The 17,926-nt window shown below is 36.6% G+C and overlaps 2 protein-coding genes across 3 annotated transcripts; both read right to left on the bottom strand.

Moving 5' to 3' along the window:
- Positions 1 to 697: 697 nt before the first annotated feature.
- On the bottom strand, positions 698 to 7,891 carry LOC128167238 (uncharacterized). 2 transcript variants are annotated; one of them, XM_052832833.1, is made up of 5 exons: positions 7,393 to 7,891; positions 6,694 to 6,727; positions 4,301 to 4,366; positions 1,416 to 1,612; positions 698 to 922 (listed from the first exon to the last, which is right to left on the bottom strand). In XM_052832833.1, exons 1-4 carry the CDS (start codon positions 7,447 to 7,449, stop codon positions 1,416 to 1,418), a joined length of 354 nt encoding a protein of 117 aa, XP_052688793.1. In that variant the 5' UTR covers positions 7,450 to 7,891; the 3' UTR covers positions 698 to 922. The 2 variants fall into 2 exon arrangements, with proteins under 2 accessions (XP_052688793.1, XP_052688794.1); XM_052832834.1 differs by lacking the exon at positions 4,301 to 4,366.
- A 136-nt stretch (positions 7,892 to 8,027) lies between these two features.
- LOC128164744 (uncharacterized) lies at positions 8,028 to 15,545 on the bottom strand. The gene is made up of 4 exons (XM_052828738.1): positions 15,212 to 15,545; positions 12,998 to 15,014; positions 12,372 to 12,397; positions 8,028 to 10,149 (listed from the first exon to the last, which is right to left on the bottom strand). The coding sequence occupies exons 2-4, from the start codon at positions 15,010 to 15,012 to the stop codon at positions 8,429 to 8,431; spliced, it is 3,762 nt and encodes a 1,253-aa protein (XP_052684698.1). The 5' UTR covers positions 15,013 to 15,014; positions 15,212 to 15,545; the 3' UTR covers positions 8,028 to 8,428.
- Positions 15,546 to 17,926: the final 2,381 nt, after the last annotated feature.

The raw sequence follows: 17,926 nt of genomic DNA on the forward strand, positions 1-17,926 counted from the left end.
TACACAGTCCACTCTGCGCGTGTGTCAGGGTGTTTTAACTGATTTGGGTAGATAAATATGGCCACCCGCTAGTGAACAGCTTAATATTGCGTACCCACCCATATATCTACTTTAATAGAATTCATTTATGTTTGATTAAATAATAAATTAATAAATAGATAATGTATATAAAATCAATTATTTGTAATAAGGATGACCAAGTATGGGAAAGGCATTGACTATGACTTTTCTCCATACACAACGCCAGATACTCATGACGTAGTAAATTTATATTAATAAAAGTATCATTGGTTGGTATGTTGCTTATCTACAGAAGATGCCAGGGACAACTAGGATTTGTTCGTCTCAGCAGTTACAAACATTCACAAACTCTCCGGACAGCAGCCCTCATCGCATCTAATGTAGTTTAGCAACTCAGCTCAAAAATATAATAATATTAAAATCATAAAGATATATTCGCGTCCAATCAATGGACAGTGCTCTAGGAAATGCTTATCCTCGTCATATCCTCATCACAAGAGGTTTGTATTGAAGGACTAAGAGTTCTTGAGAGCCTATTTTCTGCAAGTTTGTACATAAATTTAAAACAGGAAGCGCTAACCACTACTCTCTAGACCAATCAGACAACACAAACAATGTTCTAATGTTCAGTATTTGTAAACAGAACGATTTAAAGTAAAAAATAAACAAGTCAGCTAAAAATGTAATTTATATAATTAATAGAATGACCATACAAATATTACACCAACACATTCACAGGGCTAAGATTTAAAAAATAAAAAACTAATACATGCACTCAACTACAACATTGGTAACAAATTTCACGGCGAGCATCCCCCAAAGTAAATCATAGCTTAATTGTTTAAAAATATTCTCCGGCATTTCTGTCACTTCTTCATCGGTACGATGGCGGGGAATGTGTCTATTTTGAAAAGTAAAAAAAATGCATTTTTCAGAAATTATGAGGTGATCTGGGCGTGACCAAATCCAATAAAGCCCGATGGACTTTTTGATAGATTTGATCAAATATTAGTATGACTACTGTACATCAATGTTGCTTATATAAATACGTGAATTATGTATATAAACTTTTTTTCACATCACCATATACATCATCAGTGATACCAATATTCATCAGTTATATCAAAATATATCATAATTGTATAAACCTAATAATGTCATTTAATATATCATTAAATGTCATGTCCAAGTACAAAAAAGATCATTTATATCAATAAAGTAACGCCATGCATTATTCAATTCATTAATAAATCAAATGTATAGTACATGTGTACACAAAACTTCAATAGATACATCTTCGCTAGCCAAGTGTCCGATTCGTTCATGCAATTGATATCAACTGATTTCACGAAAACTGTATATAGAAATCAATATCAACTTAAATAAAATCATACTTAGTCAGGTGTTCCAGATTGGTACGGAGAAGGGGGGTTGTACTGCGGGGGTGGCAGGTGTAGAGTAACACTCCCGTACATCGGCCGACCAGCCTGTACCTGTAGGTCGGGGAGTGAACTGGTCCTCCTAAATCTACACAGGGCGAGGACCAGGTTAAAGATGAAGAAAAGAACCACCGCCACCACGTACCAGAACCCTGCAACATACAGAGTCAAGTTAAAGGATCATGCAAGGATTAGAGTCAAGTTAAAGGATCCTGCAACATACAGAGTCAAGTTAAAGGATCCTGCAACATACAGAGTCAAGTCAAAGGATCCTGCAATGATAAGAGTTAAGTTAAAGGATCCTGCAATTATCAGAGCTAAGTTAAAGGATCCTGCAATTATCAGAGTTAAGTTAAAGGATCCTGCAATGATAAGGTTAAAGTTAAAGGATCTTGCAACATACAGAGTCAAGTTAAAGGATCCTGCAACATACAGAGTCAAGTCAAAGGATCCTGCAATGATAAGAGTTAAGTTAAAGGATCCTGCAATTATCAGAGCTAAGTTAAAGGATCCTGCAATTATCAGAGTTAAGTTAAAGGATCCTGCAATGATCAGAGTTAAGTTAAAGGATCCTGCAATGATTAGAGTCAAGTTAAAGGATCCTGCAATGATTAGAGTCAAGTTAAAGGATCCTTCAATGATTAGGTTTAAGTTAAAGGATCTTGCAACATACAGAGTCAAGTTAAAGGATCCTGCAATGAATAGAGTTAAGTTAAAGGATCCTGCAATGATTAGAGTCAAGTTAAAGGATCCCTCAATGATTAGGTTTAAGTTAAAGGATCTTGCAACATACAGAGTCAAGTTAAAGGATCTTGCAACATACAGAGTTAAGTTAAAGGATCATGCAAGGATTAGAGATAAGTTAAAGGATCATGCAAGGATTAGATTTAAGTTAAAGGATCCTGCAATGATTAGAGTTAAGTTAAAGGATCCTGCAATGATTAGTGTTAAGTTAAAGGATCATGCAAGGATTAGAGTCAAGTTAAAGGATCCTGCAATGATTAGGTTTAAGTTAAAGGATCCTGCAATGATAAGAGTTAAGTTAAAGGATCATGCAAGGATTAGTGTTAAGTTAAAGGATTCTGCAATGATTAAAGTTAAGTTAAAGGATCCTGCAATGATAAGAGATAAGTTAAAGGATCATGCAAGGATTAGAGTCAAGTTAAAGGATCCTGCAATGATTAGGTTTAAGTTAAAGAATCCTGCAATGATTAGAGTTAAGTTAAAGGATCATGCAATGATTAGGTTTAAGTTAAAGGATCCTGCAATGATTAAAGTTAAGTTAAAGGATTCTGCAATGATAAGGGATAAGTTAAAGGATCCTGCAATTTAAAGGATCCTGCAATGATTAGAGTTAAGTTAAAGAATCCTGGGGAACGATGAAAGTTAAGTTTAAGGATCCTGAAACAATGATAGTTAAGTTAAAGGACCCAGGAACGATGTTAGTGAAGTTAAAGGATTCTTGAAAGATGAATGTCAAGTTAAAGGATCCTGAAACGATGAAAGTCAAGTAAAAGAATCCTGGAAAGATGGGAGTCAAGTTAAAGGATCCTGGAACGATGGTACAAAGTAGTTAAGTTTAAACGATGAAAGATAAATTAAGAAGCCTGCGTAAATAATTATACCCTCTATCCATTTTTATGTATTGTAACTTTTTATCTTTAAAGGTATATGTGGCATATATGGAGTAAAAATTTTGACATGAGTTTTAGTAAAAATATACATCATGCTTCTTATAATTAGACGTTTCACAAACTCTAGGCCCGTAAAACGTGTTCTTTCTTTAGTTATTTGTCTCTAAACTTTGCTACACGTCTGATGAATATTAATGTGATCGGCCATTTGTAACGCCACTGCGCATGAGTGCGGGAAAACCTAGTATTGAAAACACGATGGAAGAACAGTTTGTTTACAAATTAGAATCACGTTTTTCATGTCTTAAATCAAATAATTCCTATATCAGATGGTACCCGAAGCATTTTTATTCCGTTATTCATTAATGTAGAACTATATAAATTGCTAATTATGTGTAATAAAGATGAAACACGATTTAATCATAAATGACACGGAAAATGAAAGAATACCCCCTCTCCCTGAGGGATGCATGATTGTACTGAGAGTGTTTATTTATTCTTTACTCAAAATTTCTCGAAACGAAAATCCACTTGTGGTTCGTAACTTATAAAGTAAAGACATGGAACACATGGAGCACGTACGAACCTGACTAGCAAAACCCCTGCAACATCATGATAAAAACTTATTAAACTAAGTGTTAATTCGCTTTAATCCCTATTCCATCAATCTACATGGTCTCCGATGACAATCTTCCCTTTGTTCCTATCCTTGACAGTCTGTCTCTTTTTTCTTTCTTGGCCAAGTCTGTCAAACCTAACGGTACTACGGGTATACCTATCTTTCTCGTCGTCGCCATTATTGTTGTGATAGACTGAGCGTGGTATCACGTGGCCGATTTAAGGCGGGGTTTATTCAAATGCTGCATTTATTGTGGACGCGAAAATAATTATAAAAATCATATGTTAATTTCTATATCTTTTTAACCCGATTGATATAAACTGCGTAATTTATTGTGAAGATATCTTTATATAACATATTTAAATAAATAAATCAATCAAATATTTTGAGCATGAAAAAATATGCCACATATACTTTTAACAGACATTTGACTAGGATAAAAAAAGTTTATTTTTTAAAAAAGTGTGCTTACTACTTAAAAAATTCTACATATCCTAAAATTGCTTACACTAGAGTTTGTGGACTTCAGTGAAACATTAGTGTAATACCTTTGTATTGCTTAGAAACATATCGTAGAATTTACTTACACCAGAGTTTGTGGACTTCAGTGAGGTTACAACACTCTGTATCATCATTGCAGCAGAACTGATGGCCTACATAGTTAAATTAGAAAGAGTAACGGGTAGAATGGGCTATTGTTTTGAATAGTATAAACATTGTACCTGACCGGATCACATTTTAATGTTTTCAGTTTGCATTTGGCCTTTGGTTTTTATAGATGCCATAAAAATCAAAAGATTTTCTTGAACTGTACAAAACAATTCTTACGAAGACCCCGGGTATAGCTAGAACTGCACACCCGGCGTAGATTCCTGGAGGAGGGGGAGGGGGGTTAACGTTAAATAATCACAATCATTTATTGATTCCACGAAAATCCCTCATTGTTGTATCTAATCCTTTATTTATTCAAAACCAATAAGGAAACATACATTTAATATAAGGTGTGAATTTATCTTTTGCTTAAATCCTCACAGAAAGGTGATAGTCTCTACCCTCCTTCTTACTCGGTGAATAATAAAAAAAAGTTTGTTCCCTATGATTAAGGTGGAATATATAGTTCAAAGAGACATATTCAGTCCCTGCAGCTAGGGACTAAATGGGTCATTACCATCCGTATTTGAATACAGCGTAGAATGGAACTTGTTCAGACGTTTTCGTGCGTGTGTGTGGGGAGTGGGGAATTGTAATTGAACTGTGCTTAAACTAATCAAAAAGGAAAGGGGGAAACTCTAATTAATAAAAATATGTAACATATATCGGACCATTCCAAACATTAGGTAGGAGGGAAAGGAAACCACTTTGACGTAATGGTAACACAGTACAATATATATATGGAGTATATATTTATTTTAAAGAAAAAGCAACAGGTCAAGTGCTTTTCAAAATGCTCTTGCGCAAATCTTTAATTCATGTGTACTAAACTATCAGTCATTGTAATAAATTGCCTGTAAATTGCGTTTCTATACATTGTAATTATAACTTACCTGTTTATTGTATTTCTATACATTGTGATAACTTACCTGTTAATTGTATTTCTATACATTGTGATAACTTACCTGTTAATTGTATTTCTATACATTGTGATAACTCACCTGTTAATTGTATTTCTATACATTGTGATAACTTACCTGTTAATTGTATTTCTATACATTGTGATATCTTATACCTGCTAATTTTATTTCTATACATTGTGATAACTTACCTGTTAATTGTATTTCTATACATTGTGATAACTTACCTGTTAATTGTATTTCTATACATTGTGATAACTTACCTGTTAATTGTATTTCCATACATTGTGATAACTTACCTGTTAATTGTATTTCTATACATTGTGATAACTTACCTGTTAATTGTATTTCTATACATTGTGATAACTTACCTGTTAATTGTATTTCTATACATTGTGATAACTCACCTGTTAATTGTATTTCTATACATTGTGATAACTTACCTGTTAATTGTATTTCTATACATTGTGATAACTTACCTGTTAACTGAATTCCATACATTGTGATAACTTACCTGTTAATTGTATTTCTATACATTGTGATAACTTACCTGTTAATTGTATTTCTACACATTGTGATAACTCACCTGTTAATTGTATTTCTATACATTGTGATAACTTACCTGTTAATTGTATTTCTATACATTGTGATGATAACTTACCTGTTAACTGTATTTCTATACATTGTGATAACTTACCTGTTAATTGTATTTCTAATTTTCTATACATTGTGATAACTTACCTGTTAATTGTATTTCTATACATTGTGATGATAACTTACCTGTTAACTGTATTTCTATACATTGTAATTATAACTCACCTGTTAATTGTATTTCTATACATTGTGATAACTTACCTGTTAACTGTATTTCCATACATTGTGATGATAACTTACCTGTTAACTGTATTTCTATACATTGTAATTATAACTCACCTGTTAATTGTGTTTCTATACATTGTGATAACTTACCTGTTAATTGTATTTCTATACATTGTGATAACTCACCTGTTAATTGTATTTCTAATTTTCTATACATTGTGATAACTCCCCTGTTAATTGTGTTTCTAATGTTCTATACATTGTGATAACTCCCCTGTTAATTGTATTTCTATACATTGTGATAACTCCCCTGTTAATTGTATTTCTATACATTGTGATAACTCCCCTGTTAATTGTATTTCTTATTTTCTATACATTGTGATAACTTACCTGTTAATTGTATTTGTATACATTGTGATAACCCCCCTGTTAATTGTATTTCTATACATTGTGATAACCTACTTGTTCTATACGTCTGAAAAACTACCATTCATAGTTCTACACATTATGGAAATAAACATACCTTAACAAAGGAATTATATTCAGTCATTTAACAAAAGACTTTTATAAATTTGATGAACGTATCATACCTGAACAAATTATATCCTTTTTGCAGAAAAAAGCCTGCAAAAACAAGAAATCGAACTTTATACAATTATTCCATTTTATTTCATGCAAATTAGTTTCTATTTGTCTCTCTTGGATATGAACGAGCACAGGACAACACTATATAAATAGTGCCTGTTTGGGAGGGTAACAGTTGAAATTGACACCCCGAGGAAACCATTGTAAACCGACGCGAAGCGGAAGTTGACAATGGTTTTCGAGGGGTGTCAATTTCAACTGTTATTCTCCCAAACAGGCACTATTTATTTTATTATACTGAATGTCTTAATTTTAGAGATTTTTTACTGCTTTTATATAGAAATGACGTGAATTTCACGGCGAACCGTCCGCGCATAATTTACGCGCATGTAACAATTCGTTGTGTTACCCGTTGCTAAGTATGTTGCAAACGCTGAGGGTAATAGAACGGATTATCAATTGTGTCTAAACCAATCAGATTTCAGTATTTAACATGAAAGTATAATAAAATATATTGGTACATAGGATGTACACGTACATTTACTTGTACAATTAACAAAATACAATTTAATAATACACTTCTTCAAATATCAGTCCACGTGTACCTTAGCTATTATTATTTGTCCATTAACCTATTGATTTTTTTTTCAACGTACCTATCAACAAATAATCAATTTAATCACCCAATCAATCAGTCAACTTACCTTGACACATGAGAAGTAGAAACATACATGGATAACAAGCAACGTCAGGGACGCCATAATTCACCCGTCATGGAAACATATAGATGTACGTTATACTGAACAGCGTGTGTCGCCGGCTGTTGATGTTACGTGTCGCAGCGTTACGTTATAATTACAGTACAAGTCTATACATTTACACTGGAATAGTGACTATTCACAACTACCAAAGTTGTTGTTATATCTGTGAGCTATAACCCGACATAACCCTCTCTCTGGTAGGTGGCACCAAATTAACATGCTGGGGTCAAATTCCAATGGGTTTTTTCTTTGAGGAAATAAATTGTTTGATAATAACACGGAGGTCAGCCATGTTTCCTTGAGACCTGATCGAAGACTCAAACAAGCTTAGGAGTGCTCAGGATAAAAATGTCAGTCTCCGAGATTACGGGTTGCTGGATAGCTCTACATTGATTCACCCTACCTATTGGACTGGTGGGATTAACGAATCATATTGGTCTATTTAATGCTTCCACATACTGCCTCGAAAAAAGGAAATATTCTCGTGGAAACAAGAAGACAGAAAAGCCAAGAAAAGACAGTTAGATGAAATATAGTCTGAGAGAGCGAATAAGATCAAGAACCAAAATAAATGCATGCATATTTATGGTTATTTAATAAACTTTTGAACATCACACATGTACCATACAGTTAATTCATCACTGAATCGGATCAGGAAAGTCCAAAGTCATTTTCCTATAAGTAGACGCAACGTTTATTTTTGGTATCTTGCACGGCTGCTTCATGATTTGATCCCAGTAAAAAGGAACTTATTTGCAATAATTTGAATTTTATATGATGATATAATATCATAATAATATCTCAGTCATGTAGCAGATACGGTACTGATGTTTCGGTATTTTTTTTCTCTCACACTAAACAAACCGATCTCACACCAATGATAATCTTAGAAAAAGCTGTATTTCTCGGTCTGGAGACAGATGTTGCAATATTTCTTGGTCAGAAAGTCACATGAAACAGGTATAGTTGAATTTGTTGGTCAAGAGACAGGTTTATCTAGGTATTTCTTATGAATGACCGACTTCACACATCCAAACCCAAACAGCTTCTGGGGCATGTACGTTCCTGTTAGAGAAGACGTCTTGTCATTGATGCTGAAACAGATGACGTCATCAAATACTTCTGACGACTTTATGCCGCCATAAACTATCACAGAATCGCCTTGTAATACTGAACCAAAGCTATAACGCTCGAACCCCGGAATCCTGCCAACAGATTCTACTTCTCCTTCTTGAAACGACAGAATCTCCCCGTCCGGACAAATAATGAGGATTTTCTTTTGATAAGCTAGAGCAGACGACAATCTACAGAAAACCGGAAGTTGAGATATAACGGTGCACGTGTTTCGCCGTGTGTCAAAGCACTGAACAATCTTAGTATCATAGTCCTCTCCAGTTACCCCACCAAACAGAAATATTTTTTCTCTATGAACGGCGGAAGCAGCCGACCGGACCGGCGTACTAAGGTACCCACAATCCTCCCATTCGCCAGCTACCAGCTTAAACTTCTCTATTGCTAATATAGTCCGGAACCCTTCCTCATTCCCGTCATCATATCCTCCCAACACATACACTGATTCACCGACAGCCTCCATGGAATGACGTCGTCTGCCTAGCAACATCGGCTGACAGCGTGACCACGTGTTCCAGTTAGTATGGTAACACAACATTCCTTTAAGTTTCGAGCTTCCACCAGATACAAATATTGCATTTCCGTATGAACACGTAGAAAATTCAACACCAGGGTCATAGGGCAAAGGTTCAAGGTAGTTCCACGTCATGTTTGACCTACAGCACGTGACAGTCCTGGTAGAAAGTTCTCGGTGGTCACTCCCGCCTATACAGACGACAACTTCCTCAAAATCACCGGAATTGCGATAAACAAGTCGCGGAGATACAAACTCATGTCTTCTAGCCGGAAGTAGATGATAACGTTTAGCTTCCTCTAGAATATCTTTGCACTCTAGTTCGCTTTGAATCAGGGGGTTTTGTTCCACGACCTCCAGGAGATATTCAGGTTGCAGAAGCGGAAGTCTCAGATACGGGAAGAGAGTTGCAATGTGCTGCTTCCTGTTATTGAGATCAGCGTGAACCCAGTCAAATACGGTCTCCATGACGATCTCCTCGTCCTTGACATTCAGATCGTTATCACTAATGATACTAATGACGTCATACACGTCAAGGGCTCTGAAATCCTCAGTATGGCAGATTTCGAAAAAGTAATGCAGAATAAATTTAAAGGCTTTCCGGGCTAAGAGGTGACAGCCGTGCCCCTGGGCAAGCTTCCATGTTCCTAGACAGTTCTCTGTATCTACTCTGGAAATCATGAACTCCTCACATCGCTCCACTAGACACTTGATCTGCATCATGACAGACGCTTGAAGCAGATCCCCCACATTGTCCTCGTCTAACTCCAGTTCCCCGCTGTATATAAATTTCAGGATGAGATCGAAAGTTGAGCTCGAGACGTTCTGGATGTTGACCATGCGATTTTGGGATTCTATCATCCCGGATGTAAACATGGCGTCAAAGTAAGGTGACATGGCCGCCAGGAGGAGCTGATGGGAGTGGAAGGTCCGCTGTTCCACAACGATGTCCACATCACTATACTGGGAGGACTCGTACAGCTGCCGCAGCCCCGAGCACAGGGCGGTGACGTAATCAGTCCTCAGACGGTCCGGCTCTGTCTGTCCCATAGCACCTAAAAACACAAGTTAAAGGGTTGTCAATGTTCGCATGTACGGCCATCATTTTACACTTGTAAAACGTCATAACATACGTTTTGTAGAAGACATTCTCAAGAAGAGTCTGCTAAGTCATTTCATGCTACTGAAAATGTGTATAATTATGTCTTTTTAATAAGAACAATCCTATGTTGAGTCAACATAATATTGTCTGTCAGTCAACATTGTTGACTGACAGACAGAATCTTAAGGCAGTTGACAAGTTGTGGATACTACTTAAATAAATATAACTTATGTTGGTTTTATAACAAATATTATCATTCATAAATTTTTATTTAAATAGTACTATCAGCTGGTAATATATAAATGAAAATATTTTTGACAATTTCAGGAAATTATCGTAAGTTCTTGTAACACTTTACCTGAAAGAATTCACTTTACAATAATTTCTTGTGATATTTTCTCACATGATTTTCACGTGAATTTCCCCTCGCTAGATAAGACTATCTTTAATATTATCTCCTGTAAATGTAATTTCACGTGAATTGCACGTTAAAGTCATTTAAGTTCGCATTAACGTGAATTTTCATTTATTTCATTTTTTTATTTTTTTTTTTTGGGGGGGGGGGGGGGCTTCAATGTTTCCATAGAGAGGATGGGTACTGACAAAGACTCTATCTAGTTTGTATACATTTGGTTTGTAATTAGACGGTTGATAAAATTAGTAAATACTTTCAGTCATTATGTCCATAGTTTCCGATAATGGAGCATATACAATTTGTACCTCCAATGAGGGTTTCAATTTCTCGGTCTGTACAAAGTTCAGTTATCATTTCCTTATAATATTCGTCGTTAGATTTGTTAGCCGACTGTTCGACAGCTAAATCTTGTAACATGTATCAAAGTTCAATAAATGTTGATTTCCCTTTTTTACTGGGCTCAAAGAATGACAAAGATTTTAATTGTCAATGATTCAGGTTTCTAATATTTTCCGTAGATGTTTGAGTTGTGTAGCAAGTGAAAACAGATAAAAGAAATGCTCTTGAATGAAAATTTAAAAGACTAAACCAAACATGTAAACAAAGAAATTGTCGACCTTTGGAGCCGAATTGATTGGGATAGAGTCAGACTGATCATTGTTCCCGGCTGACCTACGATAGTCTTAGATCTCTATATGTACATCTGTATCCGCATTTCAAAGCATGTCTCACACCCTTTCTTAATAATTTTGATGATTTATCAAACACAGCACAGTAGGTATAAGTACTCATCGATGCCACGTTGTTTATAAAGAATATTTTAAAAACAGCTGATGTCCCAACATGAACAGTCGTCTCAAAAGAGGCGTTCCTTTTTTAGGTCTCCTTGTTTACAAATTATTACTGATGCCTGAAAACATTTTACAGTTCATTGCTGATGATTTAAAGAACAGATGTAACCTCAATCACTTGCAGGTTCTCAAGGATTATGATCAACCGTCGTAGATCGATAACTCGGTTAAACCAAACGCCCCCCCCCCCTCCCCCCACATGTCTCGTACTTCATCTACAGTATTCACATGCCCTACAACAAGCTGATTAGCTTGCACTGTAATCAAACCCTTTCTTTTCAGAAACATAGAAATTGGAGATATCCTAACAACAGGTTAGATTACTCGGCACCTACCTTTCTTGAGCTCGCTATTTAATTTCTACGCGTTCCAACAGGATTCAAAGCGGGATAACTCTATTTAAAGGTGTCTGAATCATATTGTAAATTTTGAACTGTTTACCGGGTGGCAGTGAATACAAAATGTACAACATGACAACTTGTAAATTTTGTATTTACTGCCATCCGACATGACATGTTAAGGTGGAAAGCTACATGTATCAACAGTTTGTTCTATGTATCGTTGGAGCATCGTTTCTGAAACATGATTTAGTTGTTTAAAGAAAAATATTTGCCCCTATTTTTTTTTTATTTTATATGAATTTATTTTTTATGAGAAAGTGGAAAATGTGTTTTGGTTGTAACACACTGTGGTTTAAATGAAAAATTATTTATGAAAATCGAAAAAAAAACAACAACTTTTGTTCATGTTTTTAAAAACCATGGATAAAATCGTTTGAACACACGTGTTATTGATTGTCTACATATGATTGTATATGGAATACACATACATATTCTGGGCGATATATACTAGTAACGTGTCTGTTTAAATACTAAAGTACTGCTTGGGGGAACATGCATTAACAATAACCACTGATATATGAATGCTTCCCTGTACTTGCAAATAAACGCATACCCTTGCATCATACGTCTAAGACAACCTTAATGCTGGTATGTGTTTTCTAGATCAGATTTACCTCCCATTGTAACCGACTAGGCTTCCATAACCAGTGCAATATTTATATATGCATTATGCACTGCTCTTTGACAATCTTGTTATTGTGTAGATGTAGTTAGAATCTTCTCCATGTGAAACATATATTATTTATGTAGAAATAATGTTACATGCAGTAGAATAAGCCTGCAATGTGGACCTGGACATTCTTTCCATCCATGTATTTCGTCCATTATTTGCTATAATCATGATTATATTATTATTGTTATTTATTGTACAGCCCTTGAAGGCCCTTGATTTGATTGGTGAATAAACATATCTATTTACTAAAGACAATTAACAGTAGAATTATCTCGGAAGTTATAGTACATTAAATTGACAAAAACTGTTTATTATGTCAACCATTTTAATGTTTAGGGACTGATAGTCCTTAAAAATCTGCTGCTGACACATTCAGGAATCATACAAAAACATTTAATTGAATAGAACATCTTAAGTATTTGATAATCATTTAATTCCATATACATGGACCCATAGTTCACTAAGTCATCGGTAGACTAAGGTGTCTTTTGTTTATATTTACCACCACAGCAAAGTATTGGTTGGAATCTGGTGGGAAGGGCAGTTTCTTGATGTCACATTGCAGCTGCTTGGTTTCTGTGACGCTGTATCGGATGACCTTGGCCTCTCTCTGAGCTGTTTTTGTGTCACTGACCAGGAGAACGCTTCCTTTGTAGTACACCACAGAGTACGCCGTCATCATCAGCCTCTGTGAAATGGTCCCGATAAGCTCGGGCGCGGACTCATAGGGGTCCGTTCTGCTGGACTGTAGAAGCTTCCCCTCGGCAGTGACGTGGAAGAAATATTCCTCGTTAGAACAGATCCTCATTATTCCGGTCAGGACGCCTTTTGGAAAGGAACCAATTTCCGTGCAAGTTCTAGTTTTCAGATCATAGCATTGTATGGCGTGTGAAAAGGTGACAATGCTCTGGGAGCCGCCAAAAATCAGGATCTGGGAAGCAACGCATGCGCAGGAGGCGTCCGACACCGGGATGCGGAGCTCCCCTTCTTTTGACCAAGCACCCTTACCAATGCTGTATTTCTGAATAGTATTGAACGTGTCGTTGGGCATTGACTTTCCACCGATGACAAAAATGTCCTCTCCTACTCCACACATACAGTGACCAAATCGCCGAAAGCCCATCCTTTGCAAGAATGTCCATTCATTGCTGCGACAATCGTATTTGACAAAGTTGTTAAGATTTCCCGAGCCCCCCGATATGTAAACACAGTTGTCATGGAAACATATACCCGGACTTCCCCCCGGGTTAAAGTTGGTAATCTGGTTCAGCGCGAACCAGGCGGACTGCATAAAGCTGTAGCAGACGATGTCGACGTCATCAGAGAAGTGATTAGGTCTCACAACCAGGAGCACGTGGTCGTTTCTGTATGAATCTGATGTCATATGCTCGTCGACCTGCAGCAGTCGTGTCTGACAGGAGGAGTATTTCGCCAAGTGGGGGTTTGTCCCACAGATCCTCTGGCGGGTTTCCCTCCTGATTTGGGAACACCGGACATGGTAAAGCAGGGAAGACAGAGATTCTTCGGATTGATTGTCCTGTCTGTCAAACCATTGGAGAATCAGGTTCAACACGCCCTCCTCTCCCGGTACAATGAGATCATCGCTTGATATTAGTTCCTGAAGTGTATGAGAATTCAACTTCTGAAAGGATTTCTTACCAAGCAATTCTACGATATTTTCTTTTATAAAATTTAATATATTATCTGCCAGGTTTTTACAGCTGTAGCATTCTGCTAGAGCTAGGACATCCACACAGTTGTCTACATCTGTATGTGTGCAAAGGAACCTCTCACAAAGATTTCTTAATGGCTTTATCTGAAAATATACCGAGGCCGCAAACATGAGATCGGCATTTGCATTGTCTATGTCCGCCTTCCCTGTATAGATATAAGATAGTATATTTTCTACGACATGTTTATCAAATCCGTGTAACTCTATTGCAATATGGTCCTCGGATTCCTTCATGCCCGACGAAAACATTGCGTCGAAGTAACCAGACATTGCCGCTAGGACGGGTCTATGGCACCGGAAGCTGGCCCCGCCCACTTCGAGTATTACGTCAGTAAGTACTTCATTCCTCCACAGTTCCAGTAGCTGCTCCGAGAACACCCTCAGTCGCGCCCTTTCCATGACGTCAAGACGACTTTGTATGACTTGAACTTGTTTTGATTTTACAAGAAATTCTATATCGAGTTCGTCGGCTGCCCTCGACATTTTGACGTCGAGATCTTCGAGCCCGACGTTCGTCCAGTGGTACAGCTTCTCCACGAGGTACTCGGGATTATTCTCCATCTCCAAGAAATTAACTGACGACTGGAGGCAGGTACCCAGCATCCTTTGAGAGTAAACGGCCAGCACAACTTTGTGACATGGAGTCCTTGCGTCCCCATAGACCAGGTTAAAATCGGCGTGCTTCCCCTCATCTCTCAGACAGGACAGTCCCTGTAACAGGAGCCTACAGTGCCGCACATTCATCTCTACAAATCAAAGAAAGACGAATCGATTCAAATGTAGTCGAACAATTACCTGCACGGGTTATCTAACTTTTTGTATTGGAAATTTAAATATCGATTATTTGAATCAACGTATGTGTTTAGATCTGTTTACTGGTTGAAAGTTAACGTTTCATCATGTAATATATAAACAATCGGAGGATACATTGTATTTCACTCACCTTAAGTAGGGTTTTCTCTGTGTTGATCTAGTACAATCAAAGAAGCGAAGAGTCATCTGCATCATGCTGTACACTGTAGTCAATGCCGGCGTCATGTTCATACGTAGTTCGATGACGGCGGGAATTTTAAAAACACCAGAATCATATGAACCCTGGAAAGTGCATCTTAGCAAGCTTTTTGGTATACACAACGTAAAAAGCGGTTTTTACCGAAAACCATTATTTTGCGAAAATGCTGAAAGTGGGATTTATTTTGTATCATCCACATCCGTGCCAACCAAAGATATTACGGCCTGGGACACCTTCATATTGTGGTCCACACTTCCTATCGAAATCAACAATAAAATCAAGTATAATTTTAATTTCTTTTCTTTCCCAACTGTTTCAGCCTTCATTGTATTTGTCATTATTCGAATCCCGCTCGGGCTTTTACAACTTTTACCTTTCAAAAAAAAACAAAAAAACATAATTTTGGTCAAATTGTGTAAAAGTTGAAAATTCTAAATCTGTGAAAGCATTTTGAATATAATGAACGGTCATCCACATTAACTTGTTTCTTACTCGTTGAAAAAAAAGGTGAAGTTTAGTTTCTAATATAAACAGGAAGAATTCGTAGAATATTTACTCATTCGGTTAAAAAATGATAAAGATGTAATGAATGAAAAACTGAAAAAACAAAATTGTACGCATTTTTTATGGTGTTTTTTTTTTACTTTCTACACTGAGCGGGTAAGGATTTTCAGAACATATGCATAAAAAAGAGACGTGCATAACCTTAATATTGTTGCATAGGTATTGTATCACAGATACCTGACACAGGTATTGTATCACATATACCAGCCATAGGTATTGTATCACAGATACCAGACACAGGTGCTACTACTCCACCCGTTGTCTTCACTGCCACGCCGCCAATGGACGCCAAGAAAACGAAAGAATCGGGTTCTTTGAAAGCATCAACTGATAAAAGATATTGAAAAAAAATGATGTGATACTGTAAGTACGTAAGTTAATACTTTATTATAGTGACGTGTGTTTCAACTGAACATATACACATTGAAATATAACATATATTGTCACACCAGGCCCATCGGACCTATATGTCACTGTTTTAAATTCTAATACAAATATAAAAGGGGGAGTTAAAATTTGAAGTTATATTACAGACAGCTTGGAGTGGTTGGTGGGGTTGTAAACAACACGAATATATACTGGAGAGGGGTGGGATAAAATTGAGGCATCATCAGAATAAAAGTTAACAAATTTGGATAATTATGATTGATTTTATATTAAAAATTTCAATTATAATTGTAAACTATAAATGCTGGCTGTCAAGTGCGTATAAACTAAAAAAAGAAAAAGAACAATGTTTGCACAAGTATTTATAAATATTGCGTGCGTATATTACGGTCATGGTGTCCATATATGTGGAAGTGTCAAAACTGGCATCTTTAATCAGCATGCTTATGTGGTGCACACATTTGTTTGTTGACTTTGAAATAATATACAGTCATGTAAGTCTTGTACAGAAGGGTTTTAATACTGAAAAAGTTTTAAAATAGTGTCAATATGTTGATGTCTGAGAAAAAAAAATCGACAATCAGATTCGATTACAGTCAAGTAGAGCTGAGCCCGTTGACTTGCCAGTAAGAATTACCTCCCGTGACCCGTTGAGATCCCAGTTGATTGACACCAGATCTCGTTAAGGTGGGTATTTTCTCTACCTCCTGCCTTGTACCACACACAAATGCTAGATTAATTACTGAATATTTGAACATTTAATTACAAACTGTCCTGTGTCTTATACATGTTCACAACAGTTTAAGATTTGTAACATTGTAAATAATTGTGTTTTAAATCTGCCCTACCACACGCGTAAAGCGACAGACAAAGGGAAATGGGGGCTCCCCACGCATCAATATAAATCTTCATCATATCCTCTCATTTTCTGCCCAGAAAGTCCACACGAACCGTCCCGATTGGTGAAATGACTTTACAACTACTGCTGCGATCACGGGCCACCAGTCCTGGAGCCCTCTCTGTGGCGAGGAGCAGCGTGGGGGATACGTGACTCGGAGCGGACAATGGGGGGCTGATAAATCGCTTCGGAATTACCACTCTTTATCACTGTTTGGCAAATATAATTAAACAATCTTTTATAAGGCGAAATATTCTTTTCAGCAGGGATAACTTAATTACAGAGAAGAGAGGCGCAATAAATTTTGTGAAGTTTTAATATCTCGCTTCTTTCTCGTACATTTTATTGCCTTGATCTTACAAGATCAGCTTGGGGGAAATAGCTATATTGTATTGATATTAAACTGCTTTTGTGTCCACGAACGCAAAACTCTAGAACAATCTGGATAATCTTTTATTTGGGCTAAGATTTCAATATAATATCCGCAAAATAATAATTAATATCACATTTTCCCGTAATTACGTTCGCTTGTGTATATTTTTTGCTTTGTAATAATGACGCGATGCGGGTTTGAGAAGCGCTGTAAACCATGATCACCCCACGGGTGACTCTACACGTCAAGTGCCGAAGACTTATAATGTCTTAAACAATGCCTGCCCCCACTGAAAGTGATCTCTGACATCCAAATGATACTGTCGACCCTATACAGGTGCTGGGGGTTTTATGTTGGTGTTTTTTATGAGCTCGACCAAAATACAAGACTATTTATGGTGCAAATACCAAGAGTAATATATGGC

This window comes from Crassostrea angulata, chromosome 10 (genome assembly GCF_025612915.1).
Source record: "Crassostrea angulata isolate pt1a10 chromosome 10, ASM2561291v2, whole genome shotgun sequence".
In the NCBI taxonomy this organism is placed as follows: domain Eukaryota; kingdom Metazoa; phylum Mollusca; class Bivalvia; order Ostreida; family Ostreidae; genus Magallana; species Magallana angulata.